The 27,871-nt window shown below is 43.0% G+C and overlaps 1 protein-coding gene across 5 annotated transcripts; it reads left to right on the top strand.

Annotated features, from left to right (window-relative positions):
• Window positions 1-228: 228 nt before the first annotated feature.
• On the top strand, window positions 229-27,805 carry SLC39A3 (solute carrier family 39 member 3). 5 transcript variants are annotated; one of them, XM_030219135.1, is made up of 3 exons: window positions 229-360; window positions 1,896-2,194; window positions 26,664-27,805. In XM_030219135.1, exons 2-3 carry the CDS (start codon window positions 1,988-1,990, stop codon window positions 27,402-27,404), a joined length of 948 nt encoding a protein of 315 aa, XP_030074995.1. In that variant the 5' UTR covers window positions 229-360; window positions 1,896-1,987; the 3' UTR covers window positions 27,405-27,805. The 5 variants fall into 5 exon arrangements, with proteins under 5 accessions (XP_030074995.1, XP_030074993.1, XP_030074994.1 ...); XM_030219133.1 differs by having other exon boundaries at window positions 1,864-2,194; XM_030219134.1 differs by having other exon boundaries at window positions 229-405; window positions 1,864-2,194.
• The last annotated feature ends 66 nt before the right edge of the window (window positions 27,806-27,871 follow it).

Below are 27,871 nucleotides of genomic sequence, written 5' to 3'. Positions count from 1 at the left end.
TCCTTGTGGCTGTCTACGAGCTGTGCTTCTAAATCTCTAACACAGTCTCTAGGCGGAGGAAGCAGACACTAAAACAAAACCAAAAAACCCAACCAATTCACTCACTACCCAGCATCTCTCCCCCATCCCCCACCCGATCTGGCATCAAACATTCCTCTCCCTCTAATTTCAGGTATCTCCTCCTCATTTGCAAAACTCCACCCGGTCCTACAAACTTACCTTTCAGGTCGGCAGCAGCAGCATAATAATAATCCACATTGTTGCTGTGATTAAGCTCTCTTCTGACGTGACTTCCTTTTTCCGGCGGGGCGGAGTGAATTGTTGTTGCTGCCGGCGACTTCAAAGATAACAAGTTTGAAGGTGGGATGGTGAGAAGGGTCGAGATTGAGGGACCGATGGTGGACTGTGGGTTGGGAGGAGAGGGGACACAGCCAGTTAGATCGGGAAGAGTAGCAGAAAGAGGGACAGGTATCAGAACATGGTTTCGGGTCTGAATGCGTGTGAAGAGAAGTATTTGGAGTGTGACTTGTTATTCCTGTTATTACAGTCTTATCTCACTATTACAACCATTACTTCTCCAGTCTCACCTTGCTGTTTGTTATCACTAGCACAGACTTACCTAATCATTACACCATATCACCTGCCACCTTACTATCACACTTATCACTATCACAATTTAACCTCATTACCCTCACGATCACAGGCCTCTGCATTCTCATCGGTATCAGGTCACCCTAACGCAAAATTATCAACAGTTTTTTAAACTTCAGATTGATGAGCTTATTGTCTTTATTCTAATTATTTTAGATTCTACTTTTTCTTTGCTTTGATACTGAAAGGGAACGTTGAAAAATTTAATTTGAATAAACTAAAGATTATTTATAGCAATGTATTATTTACCTTTTGAAAACCTCACCCAGTATGGTGAATAGTGTATTAAGTAACAGGAAGCAAACATGGACAAAAAAACGAAGGAAGCCAGGTTTCAAACCACACTGCTGCCCCATGTGACTTTGGGCAAGTCACTTAACCCTCCTTTGCATCAGGTGTAAGCTAGAATGAAAGTCCTCCAGGGGACAGGGAAAAACCTCCTGTACCTGAATGTGAGTTGTGAACTAAATCCAAATGACCCATGGTACTACAGGCCTTACACACTAAATACACTTGTCATGAAAGCCCCCAATAGAAAGACTGCACTTGCAGTGCAGAACATTCATACAACAAAAATCAAGTAAGAAAGCATATAACCCATGCTACATACCATCTCAGGTGCTAGTAACCCTTAGTACAAAGAAAGTAAGACCTAGCATTCCACCTGTTATCCTACTCCCATGAAACACCTTAGATATCATTTTGAGTACTTGCCCAGATTATATATGTATGCCACAGAAACACTAGTAGTGCCATCCAGTTTGTCATCCCTACTTGTAATGAAGCCTTGTTTTTTTCTAAAAAGACAATTTCTGGTGGGACTTGAGAAATTCCTCTCTTAGGGGCTCTTTTACTAAAGCTTAGCACATGTTAATGAATATTATTAACGTGCGTTAAGTGCTAAGAATCCCATTTTATACCTATGGGCTTCTTAGCATTTAGTGTGCACTAAGCTTTAGTAAACGAGCCCTTTAAATGAGATGCCATTATGATTTATAAAATGTGATAGTACTGTCATTGATTTCATTTGGGAACAGTCATAGAATTTCCTGGATTTTCTTATTTGAACTCAAACCATTCCAGACACTAACTAATGTTGTGGGGGTTAGTTTGCTTTTTTAGTTCTTAATGAGTCGTATGCATTACATGCAGAGCTGTTGTTTAGAATGTGAAACTGAGTAATATAAATTTCTTTGCTTGGTCCTTGTACAGAAGGATGATTTCCATTAAACTTAATCCTGCAGGGTGTATGAGATGATGGATCAACCACCAAAGAGTCGGTTCTGTCCTTGATGCTGAGCTTTTACCCAGAAAAGTTAATTCTGAATCATCAAAGATGAAGATTATAGTTGCTAAAGTGTTGTGCTTGCTGGGTGTGTTTTCCCTCATGATGCTTGGATCTTTGCTACCTGTTAAAATAATGCAGGCAGATTCTGGGAAAGCACTTCACTCCCGGAAGATTCTCACACTCTGCAATTCTTTCTCTGGAGGAGTGCTCCTGGCTACATGCTTCAATGCCTTGCTTCCTACAGTGCGAGAAAAGGTAACATATTACCCCCATTTTTTATGACTTTTGTTTTTTTCTGCTAAGCTGAGGAGTAGGATTGTCCTTAGATTTAACTTGACCCCAAACATTTTAGAATCAGCCATTGACAGATTGGTAGTAGAGTATGCAGGCCTGCTTCAATATTATCATGAATGAACCCTGGAACATTTTGAAAGGATATAGAAGAAAGAAAATGCTTGATTGTGATATGAAATGTTGGCAAAGACACTGGGTCCTCTACCAGCTAAGTGGATATATAGTAATAATAATCTAATCTAATCTTACACTTTTATCATGCCTTTTCAATTACAATAACCTTTTCATTGTGTGAAAAGATAAAATACACTAACATTCAAACTAAAGCTTATTCTTTAACTGTCCTGTTCATATCACAATCAAGCATTTTCTTTCTTCTTCTATATCCTTTCAAAATGTTCCAAGTTGGATGGAAACTGACACAAAGGGTAAATTTCAAAAGAGGCCATCTAGATGCTAACATAGCCAGCTATCTTTAGGATGTTCTTTGGTCAAAATACAGCCTGCTAGTTTGTGGTTGAAAATAGGCTTAAATTATGAAATGGCCTCTTAACTTTGCAGATCAGCACTGAACATTTAAAAACAACCATATATTGTTGTCCCAACCAGAATCTATCTCCTCAAATGGCCTTCATTGGGTGGCTAGCTAGAGTTCGCTACCAGAGCGATTTTTGACTTAAGGAAATGAGGGCTTATTTTATCAAACTGCGCTAGCGGTTGGCATTGCCACTTGGGAACCGCTAGAGCGGCTTGATAAAGAGGCCCTTTGCCAGCTAACGTTTTAACTTCCAAGTATATTTCTTTGAATATTGACCCCAATAGTAACAAGTGGGATAACAACCTCACTTCAACGTTGTAATTTGACAAGACGTTTCCCCTATCATTGTCATTAATGTTGAGGTTCTCTCTGGATAAGCAGGATATATCCTTCACACATGAATGGTGTCATCCCAAATAGTGCCAAGACTAATCAACTCTTTTAGAGCCCAGATGTTTCCAGAAAACACCTCTCGGCATGTGTGGAGGAGTAGCCTAGTGGTTAGTGCAGCAGACTATTATTCAGGGGAACTGATTTTGATTTCCACTACAGCTCCTTGTGACTCACTTAACCCTCTATTGCCCCAGATACAAATAAGTACCTGTATATTTACCATGTAAACCATTTTGAATGTAGTTGCAAAAAACACAGGCAGTATATCAAGTCCCATTTTCCTTTCCCCTGGTGTGTGACTGTTGCTCCTCCCCCCGTCTACTTTATTTGCCTAGCAAAATGGGAATGTATCGGCTCTCTCCTTTATTTCATTGATTAAAAAAAAAAAAAAAGTGGGGAAAGCATGCAGAGCATGGCTTACGGAATTCTTTACAACCTCTGTGCTCATGTGTGTGTGCATGCGCATTCACATGTACTGAGTGTAGAAGAGCAAGAAACGCTTCAGCTTACAGGCCATTTTCTGATTGTAGATTACAGTGCACTACAACATATCAATTATATAACAATGGTGGAAATCTCCGCTTAAATTAAGCTTTTTCTTGAGTAACTTATGCTCTGTCCTTCAATGTCAGGAGCGCATCTGTTCCACAGACTCCCAACAACTGGCCTGTGCCCCCAGACCCACACATAGCAGAGTTGATTCAGCCTGCATGCACCTAAGAAGCAACAACTGGAAAGAAAAAGAGAACAGGGGCATCCCCCAGGAGCCATATCGGTCAAATAGAGGGAATTTTATGAGTGATGTGAGGCACTTCCTGCTGTAGCAATTTTTTGTACTGGGAGCAGTGCACACTGGCAGGCTAGTTTTAATTTGGCCAGAGAAAATTTCTCATGATATCTCCCCTCTCCTACCTTTCTTCCAAAGAATACATATCGAGGATCTTTAAATCTGTCCCCATACACATTATGACAAAGACCACTGACCATTTTAGTAGCTGCCCTCTAGACTTACTCCATCCTGTTTAAATATTTTTGAAGGTGCTGTCTCCAGAATTCTACACAATATTCTAAGTGAGGTTTCACCAGAATCTTTATCTTTTTCCTGTTGGCCATTCCTCTCACTCTGCAACCCTGCATTCTTCTAGCTTTTCCCATCGCCTTTTCTACTTGTTTGGTCACCTTAAGATCACCACATACGATCACACCCAAGTCCTGCTTATCTTTCATGTACAAAAGTTCTTCATCCCTTAAACTGTACTGTTCTCTCAGGTTTTTGCAGCCCATGAGGGCACAGCAGTGGAATGGCTCGGAAGACCTGATCGCGACCCAAACTGGCAGCCGCGAGAGCCACGTGTGTAGCAACCTGGGTATTGCAGCAAAGAGTTGCGGTGGAAAGACTCAGTGGAGGAGCAGCCCGTGTATCACAGTGTAACATAGCGGCAGAGTGACTCAGTGGAGGAGCAGCTCCATGGTAGAGCAACTTGGAAAACCCAATGTACTTGCTGGCAGGTGACTGAGGATAAACGGGGAGCCATGAGAAACATGTGCACAGTGGCCTGTGCACTACCACAGGGGAGAGAACAGAAGCCATTGAGTAAAGCTAGCAAGGCCTGGCTGGAGATCTCCTTTTGTGTATGCCGAGCCCCAATAGCAACCGCTAGTGTGCCGGAGTAATACTCCCCTCGGGCGCGGTTTTTCTGCAGTACGAAAGACCTCCATTCCTTTGTCACCCTCTGCTCTGGCAAAGCAACCTTACAGACCAGGGTGGACACACTGACTGCTCATATCGAAGGACAAATTGAAAACCCATGAAGGAGGAGGCAAGGTGAAGAGTATGTTAGCAGCTGAAAAAGCAAAGAAAAGACAAAGTAGCAAATAAAGCAGGTGAAACAGGTCAGAGGGACACCACAAAAAAAGAGGAAAAATAATAACAATAATAATAATAGTGTAATCTGGCCATATCACCTATTATGACCCCGACCCACAAGCCTGCCATCCTGAGCCGATTCGGCACCTACCCAACACCCCGCCAAAGTGGCATCACCCTAAGAAGTAGAGAGATCTTCCAGGCTAACACTCAACCTGAAACCACACTCAACACAGATGGAGGACTCATGTCAGCTAACCAGTTAAGCGGATCCGAGACGAACAGAGGGTAGAATATCTCTGACCGTAACAACCCTCACGACCCCACCACCCAAGGTGATGCTCTCCTTCTAGGAGACTTCCCTCCTCCAAGGCATAAGGCCTTCCATCAAACAAATCACACTCCACCTGAAATTATTGCTATCACACTGCTTATTTTCCCACGAAAAAGGGAACATAATGCTAAGTGCAAGCACAATCATGGACAGCATAATCAAACAATTAATGGACTATTTAAATTACTCCTCAATCCTCCACAAATCCCAATCCGGATTCAGGCCTGGATACAATACTGAAATGGTACTCATGACACTACTTGCGAACATCAGATAAGCTAAGGCAAAAAAAAGATTCTATTCAATTTGACATGTTGATCGCATTTGACATGGTTGATCACTTGACATTACTACGACAAGTAGACAATTTTGGCATAGGGGGAGTTGTACTAAATTGGTTCAAAAGCTTCCTTCCATCACGTTTCTACGAAGTAAAAATGGGAACCACTACCTCTCCTCATTGGAAACCTGAATTTGGGGAACCACAAGGCTCTTCACTACCTCCATTACTATTCAACATAATGATGGTACCCCTTCCTAGTGCATTCGCAAAAAACAGATTCAACCCATTCATATATGCAGACGACATTACAATCTACATCCCTATCGAAAAAGACACATCGGAAATTAAGCACAAAATCCAACACGGTGTATGGAATCTTGGACAACAGCTTTCAAATTCCAGCTCAACAAAGAGAAAACCCAATGCTTAGTACTGACTTCAACTCACTGTAAAACCAAAATACTGCCACTAGATTTGGATGGCATGAAGCTTCCAATAGAAGACCACTTGAAAATATTAGGAGTCATCTTAGATTGTGAATTGACCTTTGAAAAGCTGGCCGCAAAAGTCACCAAAACTATGTTTCATACTATGTGGAAATTGAGACAAATAAGAAATTGTTTCCAAACAACCATCTTCTGCATGTTAGTGCAGACCCATTTGGACCCATTTGGACTATTGCAATGGAGTATTTGTAGGCTGTAAAGACTCAACCCTCAAAACGCTACAAACAGCCCAGAACACCACCACAAGACTTATATACAGAAAACCCAAATTTGTTAGTGTACACCCATTGATGAAAGATCTCCACTGACTTCCAATTAAAGCACGGATATCCTTCAAAGTATGTACAATGATTTACAAAGTAATCTACGGATTAGCAACTAGCTACATGATATACCTAATTGACCTCCCGATGCGAAACTTGGCTCAAAAGTCTCATAATTATGTGACACTCCACCTCCCACGATGCCAGAACATTAAATACAAAACAACACACGCAGCAAATTTTACCTACTTAGGTGCACAACTCTGGAATTCACTACCAAAGAATATACGTAGCATAACCAGCTATGTCAGATTCAGGAAACACGTAAAAGCTTTGTACTTTAAGGAACATTTCCCAAAAGAATCCACATAATCAATCAAGCAATCCAATATAATTCACAAATAAACTCCTCATTAACATGCCCAACTGGACAATTTTCTTCTATCACATCAATGTCTTTTTAGCGAACAATTTAACCAGTCACACAACCCTCTCCTTTTCACCTTTCTTCGATAATCTTTCCACATAAATTTACCCTCTCAATATGCAATTCGATCAAAATGCACCTACTTTGTAATTATTCCACTCTGGCTTCAAACATCAGCTCTCCTGCTTCCACACCCACACCTTATTATTAGCCACTGTGTCAACTTGACCCTACAGTATACCACCCTGTTTGTTTCATTAACTCCTCCTGTTTGTACCGTATACCTTCACTGTAAGCCACATTGAAACAATTGACTATTGTGTAATGTGGGGTATAAATGACTAAATAAATAAAAACAAAATCCACACCATCAAAGGTGTCTACCCCATTGTAGATTTTGGTATCATCCACACAGAAGCAAACCTTAGCAGACAGCCCTTCAGCAATATCACTTACTAAAATGTTAAAAAGAACCAGCCCAAGAACCGAACCCTGAAGCAACCACTGGTAACATCCTTTTCCTCAAAACAAGTTCCATTTACCAGTACCCTCTGTCGCTTTCCACTCAACCAGTTCCTAACCCAGTCAGTCACTTTAGGGCCCATACCGAGGCACTCAATTTATTTATTAGTTGTCTATGCGGAACCATGTCAAAGGTTTTACTAATATCTAAATACACCACATCTAGCGCTCGCCCTCAATCCAACTCTCTGGTCACCTAGTCAAAGAAATTTAATCAGATTTGTCTGACAAGACCTGCCTCTACTGAAACCATGTTGCCTCGGATCCTGTCATTACAACGATATAGAAAAATTAAACTTCAAGTGGTCAACAAGTACAAACCTGAACATACCCTGCCACCTCTTTCCTTTATATTTGATGGAGTTCCTTTCTTTTTATGATTTTAATTTGTACACTGCTCTGATTCACCTGAAGGGTGGTATATTAAGTCAAAATAAACTAAACTATTATTCTCTGTTTTAAAAGCATTTCCATTAAGTTACTTACCACAGAAATCAGACTTACCTGGCCTATAGTTCCCAACCTCTTCCTTACTTCTGCTTTTGTGGAGAGGGACCACATTTGTTGTTCTCCAGTCCTCCGGGACCACTCCCTACTCTAGAGAAACATTGAAAATGTAAGCCAGTGGAGCCACTTCAGTACCCTTAGATGTGTGCCATCCGGCCTCATCGCTTTGTTCACCTTTAGTTTAGCCAGCTCCTCACGAACACAGTTCTCCGAAAATCGTTCAGGGACTACCATGCCTATTTGTGTTTGTCTAATGCAGTTATGCTCCCGGCCCTTCAGCTGTGATCACAGAACAGAAATATTTGTTAAGCAATTCCTCCTTATCTTTATCAGCTTCACATAATCCTCCCCTTCACCTTTGAGTCTCACAATGCCACTTTTGCACTTCCTCCTATCACTAATATATCTAAAAAAATGTGTTGCCTCCCCCCCCCCCCCCATTTTACCGTAGTTTATAAATGCTAATCTCTTTTTCCTTCCCTCTTTCCAGATAGACCCACAGGGCCTCTTCTTTACCCTGTGGGTCATGCAATTGTGGCTTTAATATTGTCTTTAACATATAATGCCATGCCCCCTCCCTTTCTTCCTACCCTGTTTTTCTTGAACAAATTATATCCCAGTATAACTATATCCCAGTCATGATTGTTTGTGAACCATGTCTCTGTGATTTCCACTAAATCCAAATCAGCCTCTTCCATCACAGCCTGAAGATCTAAAACCTTATTTCCCATTCTTGGAGCATTAGTGTATACTGCTGTCCAGATGTTGCCCCTTTTTCCTATACGTGTAGAGGTATTTAATGCTTCACTTACCTGGGGTCTTTGATCACCCTGCCCCCAGGGTGGTCAAAGCCCCCAGGTTGGAAGAGGCCTGATTTAGTCTAGCCTGGTGATTTAATATGAGTTGTCTAACAAAGGGAACAGCCTTGGAGGCACCTGAGTGGATAATAGTCACAGGGGATTCAGTTCTCCTCAATTGGGGGGGGGGGGGGGGGGGGAGGTCCATTGTCTTGACCAGGTGGCTCAGGGCACTTGTTCCTGACCAAGGCCTTGTGGTCCAGCAATTGCTTGGAAACTCAGGCTAATCAGAAAACCTTATGCTCAATCCAGCATCTGCTGCAGGGCAAGGCAGTCAGAGTATTTTATTACTACTACTACTTATCATTTCTAAAGTGCTACTAGATGTACGCAGCGCTGTACACTTGAACATGAAGAGACAGTCCCTGCTCGACAGAGCTTACAATCTAATTAGGACAGACAAACAGGACAAACAAGAGATAAAGGAATATTAAAGTGAGGATGATAAAATAAGGGTTCTGAAAAAGTGAATAAGGGTTAGGAGTTAAAAGTAGCATCAAAAATGTGGGCTTTTAGATTTGAAGATGGCCAGAGATGGAGCTTGACGTACCGGCTCAGGAAGTCTATTCCAGGCATATGGTGCAGTAAGATAAAAGGAACGGAGTCTGGAGTTAGCAGTGGAGGAGAAGGGTGCAGATAAGAGAGATTTACCCAGTGAACGGAGTTCCCGGGGAGGAATAGTAACATAGTAGATGACGGCAGAAAAAGATCTGCACGGTCCATCCAGTCTGCCCAAGAAGATAAATTCATATGTGCTACTTTTTTATTTGTACTGTCCTCTTCAGGGCACAGACCGTATAAGTCTGTCCAGCCTTATCCCCGCCTCCCAACCACCAACTCTGCATCCCACCACCAGCTCTGGCACAGACCGTATAAGTCTGCCCAGCACTATCCCTGCCTCCCACCACCGGCTCTGGCACAGACCATATAAGTCTGCCCAGCACTATCCCCGCCGCCCAACCACCAGCCCCGGCACAGACCGTATAAGTCTGCCCAGCACTAGTCCCGCCTCCCAACCACCAGCTCTGCCACCCATTCTAGGCCAAGCTCCTGAGGATCCCTTCCTTCTGCACAGGATTCCTTTATGTTTATCCCACGCATGTTTGAATTCCGTTGGATGTAGGGAGAGATGAGAGTGGAGAGGTACTGAGGAGCTGCAGAGTGAATGCACTTATAGGTCAATAAGAGGAGTTTGAACTGTATGCGGAAACGGATGGGAAGCCAGTGAAGTGACTTGAGGAGAGGGCTAATATGAGCATAACGACACTGGCGGAATATTAGTCGTGCAGCAGAATTTTGAACAGATTGAAGAGGAGAGAGATGGCTAAGTGGGAGACCTGTGAGAAGCAAGTTGCAATAGTCTAAGCGAGAGGTGATAAGAGTGTGGATGAGGGTTCTGGTAGTGTGCTCAGAAAGGAAAGGATGAATTTTGGTGATATTATAGAGAAAGAAATGACAGGTTTTAGCAGTCTGCTGAATATGTGCAGAGAAGGAGAGGGAGGAGTCGAAGGTGACCCCAAGGTTACGAGCTTATGACACAGGAAGGATGAGAGTGTAAACCACAGAAATAGAGAATGGGGGAGGAGGAGAGGTTGGTTTAGGGGGAAAGATAAGAAGCTCAGTCTTGGTCATGTTTAGTTTCAGATGGTGCTGAGACTTCCAGGCAGCAATGTCAGACAGGCAGGCTGATACTTTGGCCTGGATTTCAGCTGAGATTTCTGGTATGGAGAGGTAGATCTGGGAGTCATCAGCGTAAAGATGATACTGAAAACCATGGGATGAGATCAGAGTACCAAGGGAAGAAGTATACATGGAGAAAAGAAGAGGTCCCAGGACAGATCCCTGAGGTACACCAACTGACAGTGGGATAGAAGTAGAGGAGGATCCACTAGAGTATACACTAAAGGTACGCCGGGAGAGATTAGAAAACCAGGAAAGAACAGAGCCCTGAAATCCAAGTGAGGACAGCGTATCAAGGAGTAGGCTGTGATCAACAGTGTCAAAAGCAGCAGACAGATCGAGAAGGATGAGGATAGAATAGAGACCTTTGGATCTGGCCAGGAACAGGTCATTGGAGACTTTAGCAAGCGCTGTTTCAGTTGAATGAAGGGGGAGAAAGCCAGATTGAAGTGGATCAAGAATAGCTTGAGATGAAAGAAAGTCAAGGCAATGGCGGTGAACAGCACGTTCAAGTATCTTGGATAGGAAAGGGAGGAGGGAGATGGGGCGATAGTTGGAAGGACAGGTAGGGTCCAATGAAGGTTTTTTAAGGAGTGGTGTGACTACGGCATGTTTGAAGGCATCAGGAACAGTCGCAGTGGATAGTGAAAGATTGAGGATATGACAGATAAAAGGGATAACAGTAGGAGAGATAGTGTTACTTTGTAACCCATACATTGTAAGCCGCACTGAACCTGCTATCGAGCGGGAAAGAGCAGGGTATAAATGCTACAAATAAATAAATTAAGTAGATGGGTGAGAATAGGATCAAAGGAACAGGTAGTTAGTTTCAAGGAGGAAATAAAATGTGTAGTTTCCTCTTCAGTGATTTCAGAAAAGGAAGAAGGGGTTGGAGGGTTGAGAGAATGGACTAAGGGAAGGAGAGGTAGAGGTGACCTGGTTGAGAATTAAAATTTAATCTTGTGAACCTTATCATGAAAGTACTCAGCCAGAGTCTGGGGGGAAAGTGAAGGGGGGGGGGGGGGTTGGAGGTGAAGGCATTTTGAGGAGAGAGTTCAGTGTGGAAAAGAGACGTCGAGGGTTTGAGCCAAGAGAATTTGTCAACTGGATGTAATAGTCCTGGTTTGGCAAGTAAAAGAGCAGACTGGAAGAAGGTAGCAAGAATTTGAAATGTATGAAGTCAGCATGGGCACGGGATTTCAGCCAAAGGCAGAGTGGGCACAGGAACGTAGGTAGCGGATTCTAGAGGTCAGCCAAGGCTGGGGTTTGGTACGTGTTACAGAACAGGGAATGGGAGGAGCGAGAGTATCCAGGGCAGAGGAGAGAATAGTATTATAGGAAGAGACAGCCTCTTTGACAGACTTGGATAACATAGTGGTAGAGAAGAGATTTGAAACGCTGGAGGACAGAGTATTGGTTAAGATTGGACGGGACTGGGGAGGAAGGTGTTTGTGTGAAAGTTATCAGATGATGGTCAGAGAGGGGAAGAGTTGAGGCACAGAAACTGGAGAGTGAGCAGTTTGAGAAAAGGATAAGATCAAGACAGTGGCCATTCTGGTGAGTGGGGGCAGTGGAGCAAAGTTGAAGATTGAAAGAGGATGTTAAAGCAAGAAACTGAGAAGCATAAGAGTCAGAGGGATCATTAGCATGAATGTTAAAATCCCCAAGAATGAGGGAAGGAGATGAAGGTTCAAGAAAGAAGGAAAGCCAGGCATCAAAGTCAGTGAGAAAGGAAGAAAGGGACTTATCAGGGGGGTCGATAAATGACTGCTACTCAGAGAGGCAGAGGAGCAAATAGATGGATGGAGTGGACTTCGAAGGAAGAAAAACAGTGAGACTGAGGTAAAAGAAGAGGTTGAAATCTACAAGAGGGTGAAAGTAGTAGCCTGACACCACCTCCGCAGCCAACCGGGCGAGAAGTATGGGAGAAAAGATAACCTCCATGGCATAGGGCCGCAACTGAAGCAGAGTCTTCAGGGTAAAGCCAAGTTTCAGTTGGGGCAAGCAGATGGAGAGTACGAGAGATAAAGAGGTCATGGATGTAGGAAAGTTTGTTACAGACAGCGTGGGCATTCCACAGAGCGCAAGAGAAAGGCAGGGAAGAAGGGGGGAGGAGAGGAACAGAAGTTAGATTGGAGATATCACGGTGTGACCTGCACAAATAGGATGAGAGCTGATGTGGAGGACCAGGATTGGGATTAATGTCCCCAGCGGAGAGCAGGAAAAGGAGCAAGAAAGTATGGAGAAGAGTAGGAGAGGTATGATGACAGCGACGAAGGCGAGATGTACTGAGATAGAAAGGAGATGGATGAATGGAAGGAAGGAAATGTTGGAGGATGAGAGCTGAGAAAAAGGAAGAGGAAAAAAGAGATGGTGAGATGATGAATACAGAGGGTGGACAATGTGTTCCTGCAGTGTATAGTGGTTTCAGATGGAGAAACAGATTAGGAAGAGACAGTATCTGATATCGCTGCCTGGATGTCTCAACGTCATCTGAAACTTAACATGGCCAAAACCAAGCTTCTCATCTTTTCCCCTAAACCCACCTCTCCTCTCCCCCCTTTCTCTATTTCTGTGGATGGCACTCTCATTCTCCCTGTCTCATCAGCTTGTAACCTTGGGGTCGTCTTCGACTCCTCTCTCTCCTTCTCTGCTCACATTCAGCAGATTGCCAAAACCTGTTGTTTCTTTCTCTATAACATCAGCAAAATCCGTCCCTTCCTCTCTGAGCACTCTACCAGAACCCTTATCCACACTCTTATCACCTCTCGCCTAGATTATTGCAACCTGCTTCTCACTGGCCTCCCATTTAGCCATCTCTCTCCTCTTCTATCAGTACAAAACTCTGCTGCGCGACTCATTTTCTGCCAGAGTCGCTATGCTTATATTAGCCCTTCTCTTACTGACCTATAAGTGCATTCACTCTACCGCTCCCCAGTACTTCTCCACTCTTGTCTCTCCCTACCCTCGGGTACTCCGTTCTGTGGATAAATCTCTCTTGTCTGTCCCCTTCTCCTCTACTGCTAATTCCAGACTCCGCTTTTTACCTTGCTGCACCTTACACCTGGAATCGACTCCCCGAGCCTGTATGTCTAGCCCCGTCTTTGGCCATTTTCAAATCCAGGCTAAAAGCCCACCTCTTTGACGCTGCTTTTGACTCCTAACCACTACTCACTTGCCCTGTACCCTTTTATCCCCACCTCTTTAATTCCCTTACCTCTTAGTTGTTCTGTTTGCCTGTCCTATTTAGATTGTGAGCTCTTTGAGCAGTGACTGTCTTTTCATGTATGGTGTACAGCGCTGCGTATGCCTTGTAGTGCTATAGAAGTGATAAGTAGTAGTAGTACCAACAACACCTCAGTAGTGGCTTATTTCAATTCTCAGAGAGGAACAAAGAGCTTGCAGTTGCGATGGAGTGCACCATTCTTTTTTGTTGGATGGAGAAATACATATAGGTGTCGCCGGCAATGCACATAGCAAGGACCCAGAATATTCAGGCAGACCTGAGCAAGCACACTCTGGATCCAGGAAAATGGAAATTGTCAAAGATGGCATTTGTCATGCTCACACAGTGCTGGGGTTTTCCAGCAATCAATTTGATGGCATCAGGATGGAATGCCAAAGTGCCCCATTAGTTCAGTTATTGTAAAGACTCAGGGACAGCATAGTTAGGTGCCTTAATTTAATGTGATCCTCAATGGACATGTTGTACATATTTCCCCCCTTAGCCTCTGGTGGGCTGAGGGCTAAAGAAGATAATGTCTCATCCAGGACTGGTGATTTTAGTGGTACCAGATAGGCCCAGGGTGCCGTGGTTTGCAGACCTTGTTCGTTTACAAGTAGAGAAGTTCTACATTTACCGCCTGGCTTCTTTGGCAAGGCCCAGTTGTCACAGACAACCCATCTCCCTTTTATCTGACACTCTCCTGTAGACTACAAAATGCAATATGTCAACAGTGGACGCTAGAGTTTGGATGATATGTGACCAGGCCTAGTGTAAAGAAAGAGCAATTCCATCTTCCTTAGCATCCCTCCGGACCGGACCAGGATTGGACTGTTGGGTTGTGCCCGCCTACCAGCAGGTGGAGACTGAGAAAAAACTCTGACTCTAGAGAGCCAATAGGAGCCCTGGCCATGTGACCTTAGCCTCAGTATTTTCTCAGTCTCTCAGCAGGTAGGAAGTGAGCCCATTAGTCTCTCTCTCTCTTTTTCACTATAAGATATTACAGATATATTTATAATACTTCTTCTGTGCCTGGAATCGTAATTAGAGGCTTGACAGGGTTTCTTTTCTTTCTTTGACAGCCTCTGGGGTGTTAAACTCGGGTGTCTCGAGTCCACCCCCCTTCCTCCCCATCTCCCTGGCTTAGCAGGGAAGGGCCGTCCCTTTCTCTGGAAAGGTGTACCGTCTTTGGGAGAGGCAGCCACTTTTAATAGGCAGCTGTTTTTAAAGAATTAAATCAAGTAAAAGAAAATTAAAAGAATTAATTCAAATGAAAGGAATTTAAAGGAAGTAGTTTTTGATTTCCCCAGGCTTATAACGAGCAGGTAGCTCTTCTGTCTTATTCTGTTTGAAGAGTCTTTATTTTCTTTTCTGGCGGAGCTATTTAAAAAAAAAAAAAAAAAAAAAAAATGAAAAGTCAGCGTCTGTGACTTTAATCGGTGGTTTTTTGTTATCTTCATTATTTTTCCTCTGCTATCCGGCGTTGTTAGCGGCGGTAGTTGTAAAAAAAAAAAAAAAAAAAAAGAAGAGGCACGAACTGTTAAGCGCGTGCTCGCTCTTGGACAGGTCTGTATAGCTTGGGAGCTGTATTGACGGTTCCTGTCGGGCCAGAGGCTAAACCATGTTTTGTGCGACATCGGAGGTTATCTGTTTTTCAGCGGCACGGATTTCCTGCTTCTTCGTCGGTCTGGTCAGTGGTTTTCTCCCCCGAACTTTATTCTTCTCATTTTGGCGCGCTTGGCCGCCATTGTTTTGCTTGCAGCTGCAATTTCCATTGATGCGGCAGCGTTTTTCTGCTTTTACTGTGTTTGGCTGTTTGTGCAATGGAAAGGAGATATTGTTTCTCCGGTAGTTGGGGCAATTGGTAGTATATTTTCCCCGCAATTAATTTTTACATGTATTTTTCAAGCTATTAAAAAAAAAAAAAAAAACAAAAAAAAAAAAAACGAAATGTTACGATGCGAATGGCGCTCATTTTGTTTTTCCCTCTGTTTTTTCTCCGTCGGGGACTTTTTGGTTGCTAGCAATGTTGTGAATTAAAGTGCAGCTCAGTTGGCGATTTCTTTGTTCTTGGCAAGACTCCGATTTCAAAGTGCAGCTCAGTCGGGAATTCTCTGTTTTAGACAATGGGGCGAATTAAATTATATCTCAGCTCCAAAATAACCAATTTCCTATTCCTTTCCCTTGTGTGTGATGTTTGGAGGAAAGGTCTTTGCTATTGTCTAGCGCATTTTTTATGGAGGTCCAGTGTGTGTCACTCTGTGTCTTTCTCATTTCCTGGTGAATAGGACTACATTGTCTAATAGTCAATTGATTAGTACTTTACAAATCTGGCCATAATATCTTAGCTCCTTTCAAGCATTTCCCTTCATGGCTATGATGTTATACAGTGTTTTAAGAACTTAACAAACATTTTCTATGGCATAGGCTATCTGGTTCAGGTGCCATTGTTTGGTACTTTACAATGCTGGACATAAGATCTTAATTCCTTTCAGGAAATTTTCCTCCGTGGCTATGTTCTTATACAGTGTTTTAAGATCTTAACAAACGTTCTCTAGAGCGTAGGCTATATGGTTCAGATGCCATGTGCAATGAAATACATTGTCTGATACTCAATTGTTGCGTACTTTGCAATTCTGGACATATGGTCTTACTTCCTTTCAGCAATTTTCTTTCATGGCTATGCGTTCTCTTTGGCATAGCAGATGACAGTTGCATAGGCTACATGGTTCAGATGGTTCTCATATTCTAGGAGACTCAGTCCTGTCTACCGAGCACCCAGTTTTCTCAGATGCCTTAGAAGGCATGTTTTATTCACATCTTCTCTACTTTCCAACTGTCTTGGAGTTTCTCATGTGTTATCTTAGTTTTCTTCTAGGACTTACAAGATATATGTCCACTTAGGGAGTAAAGTTATCAGGTCAATTTGCATTTTCTCCCACTTAAGGATAGTGGGAGGTCCTCATGCCATCTACTTGTATTTTTGTTTCCTCTATCTATTCAGCCTGGGCACATGGTAAACATTCTGGTTTTGTCCAGTATGACCATCCATAACATCTGCTATCCCTTTCTCTTCCTTACAGATTTTAGGGTCTTGTTTCAGGCTTTCTTGACGTCAGGTACAGTCTTGTCTCCTGTGGCACAAATTCACCACCTTTTCCGTAATAGGTATTTTCCAGGTCTATTCCTTTTCATTTTCATTTTATTCTTCCTCTCTCCAGAGTTTTTTTCTCTTGGAAGGAGATTCACTCATTTTCTGTGCATTTTTTGCCATAAGGGCATAAGTGTTGCCATAATGGGAAAGGCCAAGAGTCCCCATCCTGTTTTCAGATGGGGTCAATCCAGATTGCAAATACCACATTCATTCTTGTGAGTGTGCATCTGTTCATCTCTGTACATCTCAGTGAGGAAGGAGACATGACATGATACGAGGTTTGGGGAGATCCGGTAAAATTAAAGGCCAGTGTGTCTCAGTCCACGCTCAACATATGGTGATCCTTTCATTTTCATTCTATATGTCCTCATTCCAGACCTTCCTTTCAATTGGAAGGGGATTCTTTCACTTCCTGTGCATTTTTGCTATTAGTATATGAGTATGGTCATACGGGGAAAGTCTAAGAGTCCATTAACCCCAGCATCCTGTTCTCAGTTGTGGTCAATCCAGTTTGCAAGTACCACATTCATTTCTTATGGATGTGGGTCGGTACATCTTAGTACAGCTCAGTATAGGAGGAGTAATGTCCGTGATACGAGGATGATAAGGTCCTCATTACCAGTTTTCTTGCCCTGCTCTTCGGTCTCGCGTCGGCTCCGCGCACTTTTTTCTTAAGTTATGGTCATAGTAGCAGCGGCGCTCATGAAACTACGTCTCGTCGTTTCATCCTTTCCATAGATGTCTGGTTCATTACAGACAGTCTTATTGGCAGAGTTGTCAGGTCAAGCAACAGGTGGTGCATTTCAGGCACACCCTAGGTTATGGGGTGCATGTAGCCAGGTCTCTCATTTGAGCTCTCTTTTGAGCTCTCGTGTGATCTCATTAGATTTCATAGCATGTTTCTATTTTTTCTCTCTTTGTTTAGTCAAGTTGGCGCAGACTGTTTTTGTCTTCTCTACAAGCGTCCCACTTTCTGTTTTCTCTGGATGTTCTTGGGCCTTCGGCCATTACCTTGCTCTATTTTGCAGAGTAAAATTTTACTTTCTAGCTCCCAAGAAGGAATTTTTTCTTCATTCGCTTTGGAGTCTCGGTAGTCTTTTTTGGGCAGCTTTTCACTCTGTCAATTTTGTGACCATTGAAGAAAAAAAAAAAAAAAAAAAAAAAAAAAAAGAGTTCTCAGTGGATAGTACCTTAAGGGGAGGTCCCAGTTCTACAACTATTTCTTTTCGCTCTGACCTTCCATGTGCCTCGCTTACTCTCTTGCTAAAAAGACTTGTCAGCGGCAGAGATAGATGCCCTCTCCTATCCAGATATTTATCTCTGATGGAATCCCTCCGCTCAGTTGGCCTCTGTATTCTCACTAGTGGTCTGGTGGTTGAGATTGAGCATTCTTCCTGCAGGTGTGCCGGGAGCATATACACAGTGACCAGTTTTTTGATGGCTGCATCTGTGAAAATATATATGTATATTTATAGTTCTACTACATAAGTACATATGTAATTCCACACTGGGAAAAGCTCAAAGGTCCTATTGAGCCCACCTTTCTGTCCACGGCCAATCCAGACCATGAGCACCTGGCTAGATTCCTAAACGTACAAACATTCTATACATGTTGTTCCTGGAACTGTGTAGTGTTTTATGGACTTCTATATGTTTCTAACAGATGAAAGGTACTAACAAGTGTCTACTGTTGATTTATTCCCGTTTTCACTAATTGGGGTCTACGACAAGAGTCTCAGGTGATTGGCTTGCAGAGGCAACAGCTACAGATGATTCTTTCTCTCTCAGTTGAATTGCGCTCTGAGATATGTTTTTTTTTTTTTTTTCATGTTGGGTAACTGCAGCGGCTGTCAGTTTATTTGGACCTTCAGTCTAGTTTGCAGCAAGGATTTAGGTACCTTCTTCTTCTGCATACTATTTAACTGCATTCTTGTTTTTACCTATTTAGCTTCTAGTGATCAGGTACTTTCTCACTGACAGGCTTGACATACTTCCAATCTGTTGCTAGGTCAGCAATAGTCTACAATATCTGGAGTATTGTACTTCAGGATTTCGGTTTCCACTTTCTCAGCTGAGGTAGTTTCATTGCAATTTTTTGTTTCCAGGCGGCTCTGCTTCTACCTTTGTCATCCTTCTTTCAGTCGTTTTTTCTCGAGTCTCTCTGTCCTTTGCGCTGCACTGATGCGGTAGGGGACAATATATAGCGGCCACTTGGTAGGGGACAATGTTCAGCGTCGCTTGGACTTTTCAGCCTCAGCTTTTTTGCTTTGTAGTCATTCTATTTAGTTTATTGGCGGTTCTTGGATCGTCAAGCTTTGGCTTCGTATTAATCCTAGTTTGGGTGTCTTCAGGGACTCTACCACATTCTCAATGTCTGTCCCTCCCGTAAGATTACTGCTTTGGTACTTCCCAACAGTCCAATCCTGGTCCGGTCCGGAGGGATGCTAAGGAAGGAGAAATTAGATCTTACCTGCTAATTTGCTTTCCTTTAGTCCCTCCGGACCGGACCAGGCCCCTCCCGTGTTCTATCAACTCTTTAGATTCTTTTATTAAGTTTGGAAGTGTACTCGTTCCTTTACCACACGTGGAATGTTTAAAAAAAAAAAAAAAAAAAAAAAAGATTTTGCGTGGTCCATACCACTTCTCTGGTGGTTGCTGGTGAGCTCGGTTGCTGGAATATATATAAAACCTTAATGGGTCATACCACTTCTCTGGTGAGAGTTGCTGGTGAGTTCAGTTGCTGGAATATATATAAAGCCTTAAATATGTCATACCACTTCTCTGCCGAGAGTTGCTGGTGAGCTCAGTTGCTGGAATATATATATATAAAACCTTAATGGGTCATACCACTTCTCTGGTGAGAGTTGCTGGTGAGCTCAGTTGATGGAATATATATGAAACCTTAAGTGAGTCATACCACTTCTCTGGTGAGAGTTGCTGGTGAGCTCTAATATGAATGGGCCATGCCACTTCTCTGGTGAGAGTTGCTGGTGAGCTCTAATATGAATGGGCCATGCCACTTCTCTGGTGAGAGTTGCTGGTGAGCTCAGTTGATGGAATATATATAAAACCTTGAGTCATACTACTTCTCTGGTGAGAGTTGCTGGTGAGCTCTAATATGAATGGGCCATGCCACTTCTCTGGTGAGAGTTGCTGGTGAGCTCTAATACAAATGGGCCATACCACTTCTCTGGTGAGTGTTGCTGGTGAGCTCTAGTACTCGGTTTTGCCGAGGAATTTGTGGCTGCTAGGATTCCATACGGCACAGAAGTTCTTTCTTTCTTTCCTGCTTTGTTATTCAAATACTGAGGCTAAGGTCACATGGCCAGGGCTCCTATTGGCTCTCTAGAGTCAGAGTTTTTTCTCAGTCTCCACCTGCTGGTAGGCGGGCACAACCCAACAGTCCAATCCTGGTCCGGTCCGGAGGGACTAAAGGAAAGCAAATTAGCAGGTAAGATCTAATTTCTCCATTTCTTCTAACGATGGACCAACTTTTATGTTTATTGAAGGATAGGAAACAGAGAGTGGGGTTAAATGGGCAGTATTCACAATGGAGAAGGGTAGTTAGTGGGGTTCCTCAGGGGTCCGTGCTAGGACCGCTGCTTTTTAATATATTTATAAATGATTTAGAGATGGGAGTAACTAGCGAGGTAATTAAATTTGCTGATGACACAAAGTTATTCAAAGTCGTTAAATCACGACAGGATTGTGAAAACTAACAAGAGGACCTTACGAGACTGGGAGACTGGGCGGCTAAATGGCAGATGATGTTTAATGTGAGCAAGTGCAAGGTGATGCATGTGGGAAAAAAGAACCCGAATTATAGCTACGTCATGCAAGGTTCCACGTTAGGAGTTACGGACCAAGAAAGGGATCTGGGTGTCGTCGTCGATAACACACTGAAACCTTCTGCTCAGTGTGCTGCTGCGGCTAAGAAAGCGAATAGAATGTTGGGTATTATTAGGAAAGGTATGGAAAACAGGTGTGAGGATGTTATAATGCCGTTATATCGCTCCATGGTGCGACCGCACCTTGAGTATTGTGTTCAATTCTGGTCGCCGCATCTCAAGAAAGATATAGTAGAATTGGAAAAGGTGCAGCGAAGGGCGACTAAAATGATAGCGGGGATGGGACGACTTCCCTATGAAGAAAGACTAAGGAGGCTAGGGCTATACAGCTTGGAGAAGAGACGGCTGAGGGGAGACATGATAGAGGTATATAAAATAATGAGTGGAGTGGAACAGGTGGATGTGAAGCTTCTGTTCACGCTTTCCAAAAATACTAGGACTAGGGGGCATGCGATGAAACTACAGTGTAGTAAATTTAAAACAAATCGGAGAAAATTTTTCTTCACTCAACGTGTAATTAAACTCTGGAATTCGTTGCCGGAGAAAGTGGTGAAGGCGGTTAGCTTAGCAGAGTTTAAAAAGGGGTTGGACGGTTTCCTAAAGGACAAGTCCATAAACCGCTACTAAACGGACTTGGAAAAATCCAAAATTCCAGGAATAACATGTATAGAATGTTTGTACGTTTGGGAAGCTTGCCAGGTGCCCTTGGCCTGGATTGGCCGCTGTCGTGGACAGGATGCTGGGCTCGATGGACCCTTGGTCTTTTCCCAGTATGGCATTACTTATGTACTTATGTACTTATGACAGGCTCCAGAAGGAATTAGCCTTGGCCTCCCTAAATGTTCAAGTAGCAGTGCTGACTTGTTTCCAAGCTCATTTGGAAGGGGTTTCCTTGAGCTGTAATCCAGATGTAGTTAATTTTTCTTAAGGGAGTTGCCCATATATGTCCTCTGCTATGTCGGGTAGTTCTGGCTTGGAATCTCAACAACCATACAAGGGCTGGCAGCTGCACTTTTCAAACCTCTAAGACAACCTTTCTTGTAGCTATTTCTTCAGCCACAAAGACTTTAGAGTTGCAGGCTCTTTCTTGTCATGACCTCCTTTTTATGCTTTAAGGAAGTGGGAGTTTCAGTCAGAACAGTTCCCTCCTTTCTCCCAAAAGTGCTATCAGCTTTCCTAGCTAATCAAGTGGTAGAGTTACCAAGTGGGAAAATTGGGGGAATGAGTTTAAAGCTTCTGGATGTTTGAAGAATGTTGCAATACCTGAAAGTCACAAACGAATTTCAAAGGACAGGCCATCTTTTTGTACTATTTGGTGAACCTAGAAAGGGTGAAACTGCTACAAAGGCAAGAATTGCTTGGTTGTTGAAAGAGGTCATCCCTGTGCAACACTTTTTCAAAGCAAGTGGTAGTTCTTTCTACCCTTCGTTCCTTGCAAGACCTATGGATGGTGATTCTGGTTCTGAGACACAAACTCAGTCAGGATCGTTACTCCATTTATTTCATTGTACCAAAGAAAAGTGGGTCCCACTGTCTGGTTCTGGACCTAAAAAACGTGAATAAATTCATAAAGGTCAAACATTTTCACATGGAAACATTACATTTCATCTTGGCAGCAGTGCAACCAGCGGCCATTTGGCCTCTGCAACAATGTTTTCTTCATGTTGGAATTTTGGGGCAGCATTTTCAGTTTCAGGCCATGCCTTTTGGCCTGGCTACAGCTCCCAGAAGATTTTCCAAGGTGGTGGTGGTGGTTGCAGCATTTCTGAAAAAGGAAGGAATCAGGGCACATCCCTTATCTCGAAAACTGGCTGATCAGGGCTGCTTCGGAGAGGAGAGTCATCAAGTCACCTCCAGAGTTATTGTGCTATTACAATCCCTCAGTTGGGTGATCAGTCTTCTCATCTCGTCCCGTACCAGACTCTGGAGTATCTGGGAGTTCACTTCGACAGAGCTCAGGGCAAAGTGTTTTTTTTTTACTGGACCAGAGAAGGACCAAACTTCAGGAACAAATTAATTGGTTGTTGCAGATCCCAAATCTCTGCATGCATGTCCAGGTACTGAGTTCCATGGCAGCGACCTTGGAGGTGGTGTGTTGTGCCAAAGCTCATATGTGTCCAACAATCCCTTTTAAGCTGGTGGTTGCTGGTTTCTCAGGCTTACAATGTGTGTCTCCTTTGGATCCTCATGTGAAGCACAGCATGTCATGGTAGCTTTAGCCTACCAATCTACAGTGGGGCATGCATTTGGTGTCACCCCCTTGGACTAATGCCAGTCTCACAGGATTGGAAGCTCATTGTCTTCAGCACAATCCTTAAGGGCTCTTTAACGCTATGGAAGCACAGTGGCCAATCAATCACTTAGAGAGCTCACAGTGGTTTGGAATGCTCTTCGGGCCTTTTCATGCTCTTCTGGAGAGCAAACCAGTTTGTGTTAACTCGGATAACAGAAAAGTGGTGGCTTACATCATCGGACAAGGAGGCACTCGCAGTATGCCCTTAACGACGGAGGCATGTCTTCTCTTTCTTTGAGTGGAGAAACATTTACAACATTTGAGCAGTGCACATAGCGAGGCTGCTCAATGTACAAGCAGGTTTCCTCAGCAGGAAATCCCTGGACCCAGTGGAATGGGAATTGTCATCAGATGCCTTTAAGATGGTCACTGAGAAGTGAGGGTTGCTAGCGATGGATCTCATACAACTCATCTCAATGCCAAAGTGCCCTGGTTCTTCAGCAGAAGAAGGGAATATGGTTCAGAGGGGCTGGATACTCTTCTGCAGCCTTGGCCAGAAGCAGATCTTTGGTATGTCTTTCCATTGTGGCTGGTGAGAGGGAGGATTCTGCAAAGGTTCCTTCATCATCAGGGGTTAGTCATTCTGATTGCGCAGATTGGCCCAGAAAGCTGTGGTATCTGGATCTAATTCGACTTCTGGTGGATGAGTCATTCGATCTACCCCTAAGTCCAGGCCTTCTCTGTCAATGTCCCATCAAGATGGAAGAGCCCTCTCGCTTTGGTCTTTCAGCTGGCTCTTGAGAGGTCAAACTTGAGAAAAAAAGGTCATTGCAACTCTACTTCAAGCACATAAGCACACAACCTTGGTAGCATATGCTCGAGTCTGGAGGACGTTTGAAATTTGGTGTTCTGAATGGGCATTATCTCTGTTTAGTGCTTCGTTGCCACATTTGTTGGCTTTCTTGCAAGAAGGCCTTAAGAAAGGCCTGGCCTATAATTCTCTTCAAGTACAGATGGCAGCTCTGGCCTGTTATTGAGATTGCATTGTGAATTCATCCTTAGCTTCTTATCCGGACGTAGTCTGTTCCTTGAGAGGGGTGGGTTATCTCAAGCCCCCTCTTCACCAACCTTGTCCCAAGTGGAACTTTAATTTGGTGCTCAGAGCTTTGCAAAGAGCTCCGTTTGAACCCTTGAAGAAAGCTTCTTTGAAGGATCTTAGACTTACATCTGTTTTGTTTTTTTGTCTGTTGCTATTGCCTCGGCCCGCTGAGTTTGCTACAAGCGTTGTCATGTACAGATCCATTTCTTCGTTGGACAATACACATAGTTCCGTCTTTTCTTCCTAAGGTGGTTTCAGCATTCCATTTAAACCAACCTATATTTTTCCCTCCTTTAGGAAAGAGGATTATAAAAAGGATTTTCATGGCCTGTAGTATTTGGATATTTGAGTCCTTCTTCAGTATTTTTGGATGACTAATGAGTTTAGGCGCTCAGATCATCTATTTGTTCTCCTTTTGGATCCGAATCGGGGTAATGCGGCTTTCAAAGTGACCATTGTTCATTGAATTAAAGAGGCTATAGCCTTTGCTTATCTTCTCATGGGCAGTCAGTTTCCATTTTTTTCTGCATGCTCATTCTGCTTGAGCTATGGCTACATCTTGGGTGGAGTCAAGAATTTTCTCTCTTGAAGAAATCTGTAGAGTGGCAACTAAGGCCTCCTTGCATACTTTTTCCAAACATTATCTCTTGGATGTTGTGGCCCGAATGGAATTGGTTTTTTTTTTGAGCATCAGTTCTTTTCACAGGATTGGTGAACTCCCACCCTACATAGGGACTGCCTTGCTACATGCCACAAGTCTCTGGATTCATCTGCTGCAAATACTAAGGAATGAAAAATGATACATTTTACCTGATAATCTTCTTTCTTTTAATCACAGCAGATGAATCCAGAATCCCACTCTCTTCCGCACTGCAGTTTTCCTCTTCCTTCATTTCTCTGTTTAGGGTTTTTGCTGTTTGAGTTTTCCAGTTTCAATTTTTTGTGATTCTGCTGTTCATATTGTACATCTGTGAGGAAGGAGAAATGTTGTGCCTAATTGTTTCTTCTGCTTTGTTACGAGAAATAGTAACTGACTAAGGCATATACCCCTATAATATAGAGTTCAATTCAGTGCTCTCTATCTCCACTGTTGGTAGATGGTCATAACCCACAAGTCTCTGGATTCATCTGCTGCTATTAAAGGAAAGAAAATTATCAGGTAAGACATAATTTTTCCGCATTCCACCTGTGTTATTCTGTAAATACATGCCTATTTTACATAGCATGTGCATTTGTAAGGGGCATATATGTACATGGGCAGAGTATGGGCAAAGCTCTCACTTATGCACATAACATAAAATACAGTAATTTATGCATGTTTATTTTATTTATTTGCTACATTTGTACCCCACATTTTCCCACCTATTTGCAGGCTCAGTGTGGCTTACATTATATTACAAAAGATATAGTTATGAACAGAATAAGAGGTTTGTTCTAAATTAACATATTACTATGTAAGAAATAAGGAAGGTATGTCTGTAGAATAATTTACATAACACATAATAAAAAGCAATAATATATGATGACCAATAATGATAATATGGCTAATAATAATCAATTCAGAGGGATCAGTAGGTGGTTGGTTTAGATATAGAATAATCAAGTTCTTAAGGAGGATTCAATAATTTCCTGAAGTCTGTCGTTACATGTTATTTTTATAGTGTTCGGTAGTTTATTCCATGCTTTTGTGCAGAGGTATGTGAAGGTAGATGCGTGTAGTGATTTGTAGTTGAGTCCTCTACAATTAGGGTAGTGGAGGGTTAGGAAGGTACGCGACTAACTGTTGATGTTTCGTGCCAGTAAGTCAATTAGGTCTGACATGTATGAAGGAGCTTCACAATGGATGATTTTATAGGTTAATGTGCAAATTTTGAAAGCAATACGATCTTTTAGTGGAAGCCAATGCAATTTTTCTCTGAGGGGTTTGGCACTCTCATATTTCGCCTTACCGAATATGAGTCTAGCTGCGGTATTTTGTGCAGTCTGAAGTTTCTTAATAGTTTTTTCTTTGCATCCTGCGAAAATGCAGTTGCAATAATCCAGGTGGCTCAGTACTAATGATTGCACCAGCGTACGAAATACTTCCCTTGGGAAAAAAGGCTTCACTCTTTTTAGCTTCCACATTGCAAAAAACATTTTCTTTGTCACATTCTTTGCATAGTTGTCAAGGGTGAGATTTTGATCAATAGTAACACCCAGGAGTTTCACGTTATTCGCAACAGGGAGAGTGTGGGATGGTGTGTTTATATTAGCGTAAATGTTGCTGCCACATTCAGGCGCTAGCATAAGTGTGGGCACCTAGCTGTTGGGCATGCCAATACTGGCTTACTCTTGTATTCTAGAATGGAACCTTGATGCCTTGGTTCCACTGTAGAATATGCTCCTACCATGTGGTCTCAGGGCAACTAAATGGAGATACCCAATTATATCATTACCCCCACAGTGTTAAGCGCATGCATGCATACTTAGGAAGAAACCATAGGCACCAAATACATTTGCTTTCATAATGTTAGAAGTCTTAGTGTGACAAAACACTTGCATAAAATAGTGCTATAAAGCATATTCAGCAAGGTGTGATGAGTTAAGCGAATCAAGATGCTGTAGGAAAGCATTGTTTGACTTTACATTGAGAGCCTATGATTCTTGGTTTTTAGTGCTAGTTCACTGCAACATCTAATCCATGTCTTATTCTTTAGTTTTCAGAAATTCTTAAACTGGGAAATATATCCACAGACTATCCACTGGCAGAGACGGTCATGCTGCTGGGGTTCTTCCTTACTGTCTTTGTTGAGCAAGCAGTTCTGGTTTTTCAGAAGGAGAAACCTTTTTACATTGACCTGGAGACCTTCAATGCAGGATCAGATGTTGGCAGTGACTCCGAAAATGAGAGCCCCTTCATATCAACCCCACATGGGCACAGCCTATGTGAACTGAGCCATAGCCACCACTCCCACAGCCGTGGCCTTAATATGGCTTTCACTGGTTCTAGTCCCCTACGACTCTTCAGTCTTGTATTTGCTTTATCAGCACATTCCATCTTCGAGGGCCTGGCTTTGGGGCTGCAGGAAGAAAGTGATAAAGTTGTGAGCCTCTTTATTGGTGTGGCTGTTCATGAAACACTGGTAGCCATAGCCCTAGGAGTCAGCATGGCAAACACATTGCTGTTACTGAAGGATGCAGCTAAATTAGCTATGCTGGTGAGCATGATGATTCCTCTAGGCATAGTAATTGGCATGGGCATCGCAAGTGCTCAGAACCTAGCCAGCAATGTGGCCTCAGCGTTGCTCCAGGGCATTGCAGGAGGCACAGTCCTCTTTGTTACTTTCTTTGAAATTCTGGTGAAAGAGCTAGAAGAGAAAAATGAGCGTCTCTTAAAAGTGCTCTTCCTAGTGCTGGGTTATGCTGTCCTTGCAGGTCTGGTCTTTTTCAAGTGGTAGAGATGGAAATTGTGATAGCATAGACTGAACAGCTGCTCTGGGAACAGGCAACATAATTTCTAATAGGAAGCCAATAGTCTGTATTTTAAACAAAACTACTGAAATAGGAATATTAAAATAAAATACAGTGTTGAATGCTCAGGGGGCAGTTTCCTTTGACATGAGCTCTTAGCGTTAAGGGTAATGGTGTTTTGAACAAATGGGGAGGGGGGTGTAGGACTAGCCCTGTGGTTGATGTATAGTGCTGTGTGCTGCAAGGTATGGATTCTGAGCTTAGATCCCTTGTTCACCAGGGTCATTGAAACTTGGGTACACCACAGAGGTGGCACACTCAGGTGTGCAGCTTAGAGGAGGTAGTCCTCCAGTCCTTGAGCCATTTGGAAAAGCTTAGCTGGATAAAGGAAAAAAAAAAGAGAGAATCCTAGCATGATTATGATGCGTTGACGTCCAGGAAGGGAGGGAAGCTG

Source organism: Microcaecilia unicolor, chromosome 11, assembly GCF_901765095.1.
Source record: "Microcaecilia unicolor chromosome 11, aMicUni1.1, whole genome shotgun sequence".
In the NCBI taxonomy this organism is placed as follows: Eukaryota; Metazoa; Chordata; class Amphibia; order Gymnophiona; family Siphonopidae; genus Microcaecilia; species Microcaecilia unicolor.
The sequence above is the reverse complement of the archived record's forward strand: the minus strand, read 5'-3'. Positions and strand labels throughout refer to the sequence as shown.